Source organism: Trachurus japonicus, chromosome 9 (assembly GCF_045865225.1).
Source record: "Trachurus japonicus isolate A0001 chromosome 9, Traja_1.0".
Classification (NCBI taxonomy): Eukaryota; Metazoa; Chordata; class Actinopteri; order Carangiformes; family Carangidae; genus Trachurus; species Trachurus japonicus.
Genome location: NC_140915.1, coordinates 12153724 through 12160424, shown reverse-complemented (window position 1 = coordinate 12160424; position 6701 = coordinate 12153724). Strand labels below are relative to the sequence as shown.

General features: G+C 40.2%; 1 protein-coding gene across 3 annotated transcripts in view; it reads right to left on the bottom strand.

Moving 5' to 3' along the window:
• Positions 1-2223: 2223 nt before the first annotated feature.
• LOC146981013 (protein unc-13 homolog B-like) overlaps positions 2224-6701 on the bottom strand; it is a 188879-nt gene continuing 184401 nt past the window's right edge. For all 3 annotated transcript variants that reach the window (XM_085785933.1, XM_085785931.1, XM_085785930.1), the window contains 4 exons: positions 6308-6364; positions 5891-5974; positions 4819-4978; positions 2224-3455 (listed from right to left, as the gene is read on the bottom strand). In XM_085785933.1, the coding sequence (XP_085642059.1) occupies positions 3173-3455; positions 4819-4978; positions 5891-5974; positions 6308-6364 (584 nt within the window). In that variant the 3' untranslated portion in view covers positions 2224-3172. The remainder of the gene's footprint in view (positions 3456-4818; positions 4979-5890; positions 5975-6307; positions 6365-6701) is intronic.

Here is a 6701-nt window from a genome sequence, read left to right as displayed (position 1 = left end):
CTTCTTCTGCTGTTGTTGGTGGGTTTGTGCAGCTCATGGTGCAGCAGCTCCACCACCTGTACACAGACAGGAAGTGACACCTGTGACAGGACGGTCAACTACATCACCTGCACTGCTGGAGAAAAAAAAACAATGACACTTATAGATTCAGGCAGAGTGCAGAAATCAAAGTCTGTATATTGATTATAGGAAGTGATCATGGGACTGATTACTTCCTTCCATGTATATCTTCCATATATTCCATACAGATCCTATTAAATACCTGCAGTAATATTTGCATAAATATAATATATTTAAATATCATGTGTTTTTTTTTATTTTATTTTAGTATAATGCTGTGACCATATATGGTAATGCTATTTATATATAGCTCTGGGATGGATATTGATTTATACATTGTTGCCCATAAAGTTGAAATATATATATATTTTTTTACTTCTTCTCATGAAATGATTGTTTATCACAAGCTTCAGTTAGCTTCCCCAGGAGAACAGTTCACACACCATGTGACTATCAAGCCAACTATGATTTTTGTTGTGTGTTAATAAAGTGGGTGCATCGTGAAATTGAATTGAAATTGAATTTATAATAGGAATAAAAAGAGTAATGTGGGGGCGTCGCGTGGCGTAGTGGTTAGAGCGGGCGCCCCATGTATAGAGGCACAGTCCTCGCTGCGGTTGGCCCCGGTTCGAGTCCCGCGTCGGGCGCCATTTGCTGCATGTCATCCCCCCTCTCTCTGCCTCCCCATTTCCTGTCTGTCTCAACTGTACTATCTATAAAGGCATAAAAGCCCAAAAAATATAATTAAAAAAAAAAAAAAAAAAAAAAAAAAAAGAGTAATGTGTCTGAAAACAAAGTTATTCCAACTTTATGGGCAACATATCTAAAATATAATAAACATAAATACATATTTGTATGGGCCAAACATAAATGTCAATATATGAAACTGTTACAGTTTTAGGTTTCATGTATACCGGTATATAGTTATATTTAATACATGCTTTATGTCATAAATAATAATATAAATTTAATGTATGTACATACTGAACAAACTGGATGTCTGTATCCAAAACAATGGTGAACAAACCACACACACACACACAAATGAGACCACACATTGTCGTAATTTTATAAATATTTTATATACAAAATATTGTTACAAGTATATTCAACATATGTCACATTAGAATAATGATGAAGTACTTTACATACATTTGATCGATCCTCATTATTTCACAGTACGTACATGAAAAAGATCATCACAACTCTAGCTCAGTCTGATTGTATACAATAAATACATGCTCTGGTCTTAGGCTTTTTACTTCTCATCGATTTATTCTTTACAAACTTTTACAGTTAGTCTTTTGAACAGAGTGCAAGAGTTCAGTCGTCGTCGTCACCACCACCACCGTGCGAGGACCCACAATCCTCCTCTTCATGCTCTCAACGCTCTGCCTGTGGACAGTGTTTAGTCTAGTTCAGTTTAGTTTAATCAGAGCAGAGAGCAACCAGCATGAAGCAGGAAGCTGCAGATCCTCCGGTGTCTGCAGACACAAACACCCACAGATACATCGAGTGACCGGACGCTGAACACTTTTTTTGTGTTCCTTGGCACGTAAGTAAACAGACAGAGAGTGTGGATCGAACCCAGTTACACTTCACTCAGACCCGTCAGGTGTTTGTTCTCGTTCCGTTAAATAAAAGTGCGTCTGACGTGAAAACAACCAGATCAGACGCGTTCAAGAGCAGGGAGTGGACTGTGCATGCATTTTATTTGCAAAGGCTGCGGCATCAGAAAGAAAGACTCTCATCCCGTTTTTAAAAATGTAATAGCAGAACTTCCTTAAAGGTGTTTTTAACCCTTTAAAAACAGTGTTGTTTGTTGTTGTTGTTGTTGTTGTTCTTTCCACTCAGAGCAGCTCTGCAGGCAAACAGTCTTCACAGTCACAGTTTTGGCAAAAACAGAAGAGCTAAATCCAGAAAGCTATGAAGAAGCTGTTGTTTTAAACTACTGTACCCATAATTCTTTGCTTCTGAGAAAAAAAAACAATGCTGTTTGACTTAAAATATCGATACTGTTGAATCTGTCTTCATGTTTTAAGTCTGAGAACGTGAGCTAGCTTTTTTCTTTCTTCTTTCTTCTTTTTTAAGGCTTTGTAATTCATAAGAACTGACTTCATTTTCTTTCTTTTCAAGTTTTTTTTTTTATATATATGTATATCTCGAGTCTATTCATCGTTAAAGAGCAGCACACATCAGCAGCATCCTGACACACTTCTGCCTGGAATTAAAAATAATCCAGCCATCATCATCCAGCGTCTGTTGTTCTTTGTTTTCTCAAATTAGGGGATTATTGTTGGTCACTAAATTCCCACACTGCAATTTCAAAGCAGTTTCCTTGGTTACCGTCTGCTCAACAGCTCATGCTAAGGATGTTGTTTTATTTGGTTTAATATGTTTTTGTGACAGTGATCAGCTGGTTAGTGCCATTTCTTCTTTTTTTTTTGAGGAAAATGTTTGATAAAAGAGTCAAAAATGTCACAAAAGACATTTGTCAGAAGGCCTCGAAGACTCAGAAGTTACTGTTCAGGCCCGTTCAGGTCATTATTAGCATTAATGGTGTGTTTCATTACAACCTAGAAGTTGGATTTTTCCAAGTTTCCAGTGGCTACATCATCAGAAACGCCTCGTCACAATAAAACCTGAAAATCACTTTGTTTATTGGCCACTTGTTCTTGTTTTTGTGTCATTAAATTCATCATAACGACAGTATTGTGCAACTTCTATTGTTAAGTTGCTTTATCACTCAAACTGTGTTGTTATCTGCTACAATAGCTATTCCCAGCACAGTTTTCAACTTCCGAGGTGAAATTGAACGCAGCGTGAGCTCCGTTGATGGCCGACAGATCTAATTGGCCAAGAATTAAATCATCTTTACAGTTTAGAAACTGATTTTTTCAAACATTTTTGAGAAATCCTCTCCTTGCAAACTGCATCTATCGAATTAAATACGTCTCTTGATGAATATTCAACCTCCTGTGTCCCTCTCCTCCATGTTCAGTGTCTCTCCGAGGCTTTGATGGTCTGTGTTAACCGACAGTGACAGTGCTCCTGCACCGTTTTCTAAGCCTTTACCCCACAGTGTGGCGGCGGTGCTGGGCCGCGCCCCGGCTCATCTGCCCTCCTCTGCAGGACGCACTTCAGACTTGAGCTTGACGAACTCCTTGGCGACCTCGTCGGCGGGTCGCTGGGACAGGATGCGCATCACCGTCATGCCCGTCTCGTCCGTGTGGAGGCGCGGCCCGATGGGACACCAGCACACGCAGGTCTTGCGGTCGGCGACGTCGCGCAGCTGGACCACGGCCACGCCCACCACCCGGTCCGCACGGCCGAAGCAGTAGTCCTTCACCGTCACCTGGAGCTCGTAGCAGTCTGGAGACTCTTTACCCAGGATGCTGTGGGGCAGAGGGGCAAATAGAGACTTTTAATGACTGCATCTTTTTTTTATTTATATATATATATATATAATGTTTATTGGGTAACACTTTAGATTAGGGAACACATATTCACCATTAACTAGGTGCTTATTAATATGCATATAAGTAGCTTACTAGCTCCTTATTAGTAATTATTAAGCACGTATAACACCTTATTCTACATAGCCTTATTCTAACTGTATTACACCATGAATTAAGATTTTTCCTGATATTAAAGCAGTACTAAAGAACTTTCAGTTTTGGTTGAGTTTGGCGGCACCTGTGGACCAAAGCGGTAGTGTTTTGCCTGAAGGAAGACTCCATTTCCCATGAACACTAGCGTGAAGCCCTGTAAATATCCTGCATTAAAATTAACAGAAGACATCAAAACTAAGTTTCTGTTTCCAGTGGATCATTTCAAAGTGAAAACACAAACATAATCCATTGCTAAAGTGCCGTTTTGCCTGTTCCCTCCTTGTTGTGACTCGCAAAAGTTAAAGTGAAACTTAAGTGAGAGCAGGGTTCCTACCATGCTCCTCAAAGCTGCTTAGTGCCAGAGAAAGAGATACAGACCCCGTCAGGCCATTACAGAGGTGTCATTCAACTTGTTGTAAGTCGATGTACCATCACAAAAGTTATGAAAATATTTTATGAAGGTTGAAAAGTTTCTTAGTGTTGGTTTAACTCCTAATTATCGCTTATTCATTGTAAATTAATGCATTAATGCTATACTAATTCACAGTGATAAAGGAAGAATTACTGTTCTTGTGCTACTGCCCCTGTACAAGGCCCCAATAACCCACTGGTTATTCACATCATTATTCAGAAACAACAATGCATTAATTTACAATGAATAAGCGATAATTAAGAGTTAATATCAGGAAAAATCTTAATTCATGGTGTAAAAGAGGTAGACTAAGGTGTTAATATGTGCTTAATAATTACTAATAAGGAGCTAGTAAGCTACTTATATGCATATTAATAAGCACCTAGTTAATGGGGAATATGTGTTCCCTATAATAGAAAAAAAGACCCCCACCCCAAATCTAACAAAATACATGAATAGGATCAGCACATCATAAGTAAAGGCCAATAAAATAAACATACATATTTAAAAAAAAACTGTACTGTAAGTGAAGAGTACACACAGCAACATCTTTTCAAACATGTCTACCCTGTCTTCGTTATAAAGTCTCAGTTTCTCCAGGTGAAGGATATTTGCCATTTCTCTTAACCACAGACCGTACGTTGGTGCAATGTCCAACCTCCGTGCCCAGAATTACTGCATCTTTAATTCATTTAAGGAGTAAAAGTTAAAAAAAACAACAAAAAAAACACTTACAACTGGAAAGACTCGTTGAACTTCGCCGTCCAGCTGTTGTTCTTGGACTTTGTGGTGAACTTGCGCTTCTTGTCGGCGAGGAAGGGACCGACCATGGAGACCTCGACGAAAGGACGGAACATGCCGGACGTCTGCCACTTCATGTCGTTCACCGCGATGACTGATGAGATGGAGGGATGAGAGAGAGAGAGATCTTATATCAGAGGTTTAAGGTCAGAAGAGGTAAATCTCTTGCAGATTGTATGTGAGGTGTTGATGTAGACTGATGGAGAAAAACGCAGTCCATATTGATCTGAAGTCACATCCCTGCCAAATTCATTTTTATTTTTGTGAATCTATTTTAGTCTTAGTTAGTTTTTTTGCAGTCAGTTTACAGTACATGTTTGCATATCTGTTTTAAAGGGGAACTATGCAAGTCTGGTCGCATTTCCTCTGTTTTGCTAACTCTCCTCCTGGCCATGTGCACTTTTTTTTTTTTTTTTTTTTTAAAGTATATTTTTTGGCTTTTTGCCTTTTATTTGATAGACAGTCAGAGATAGACAGGAAAGGGGGAGGCAGAGAGAGGGGGAATGACATGCAGGAAGGGTCTGCCCGACGCGGGACTCGAACCGGGGACGCCTGCATTGAGGACTGTAGCCTCCACATGGGGCGGCCGCTTTAACCACTGCGCCACGCACCGCCCCATGTGCATTTGTTTTTAACGAAGCCGGTGAAAAATCAATACATGGAGCGGTGGATAACGTTATATACCACATACATATATACATATATATATATATATATTTTTTTTTTTTTTAGGGGCTTTTTGCCTTTAATGGACAGGATAGTTCAGAGAGAGACAGGAAATGGGAGGCAGAGAGGGGGGGGTGACATGCAGGATAGGGCCGCTCGGTGCCGGATTTGAACCGGGGACTATAGCCTCAACACATGGGGCGGGCGCTCTACCAACTGAGCTAAACACACGTTTACTATTTCTGGTAGTAGGAGTCTATTTCCAATGACCAGTATGGTTCTTTAAAAGTTTGATTAAGTTGGTGAGTGTTTGTGTCTGTAGATCTCTGGTGTGTCTCACCTCTGACGGTGACCTTTCGTTCTTTCCCGAGCATCAAGTCGATCTGCAGCATGGCCTCTCCGATCGGCTTCTCCACCCCCGAACCTGCAGCGACGAGAGCAACGGGAACATCTTTAAAACCTCTCTGTTGTGTTTCAGTCTTATCTTATCTTGATCTTCCTGCTGCTGCTGCGTTTTATTATCTCATAGTTCAGCTTTAATTTTTTACAAAGGCTGATCATGATAATCCGACGCACCACCATGTTTCACACTGTTATATATTTAGTATCTAATAAAGAGATTATTCCTGAGTTTCTACTCAGTTCAAAAAAAGAGAAAGGAGGATAAAACAGCTCAACAGATGAATCAGTTTCAGTTTCAGTTCAGATCTATTTTTCTACTATGAATCCTAAAATGAATCTCGACAGTGAAACTCACCTCTGTCTGGTCGGATCTTCTCGTTGCCAGTGATTCTGATGCCCATCCCATCATGCACTGAGAAGACAGAAGAAGAAGAAGAGACTCAGTTAACTTTTCTATTGATTTCTATCTATTTGATTCTTTAAAGGGATAGTTCAACGTTTTGGCAAATTGGCCCAATGCCATACTCGCTATAGTTTTAGGAGCTGCTCAGAGCTACGCTACGGAGGCTCATGGGATTTCTTGGTTTCCCTCATCAAACTCATCAAATACACAATCCAACAACTCCAAAACACTCTGGTGGACAAGTTGTGACCTGCACATTCACCAAGCTATGAGATAATAACACAACGGGAAACCACGAAATCCCATGAGCCTCCGTAGCGTAGCTCTGAGCAGCTCGCGGCTCTGC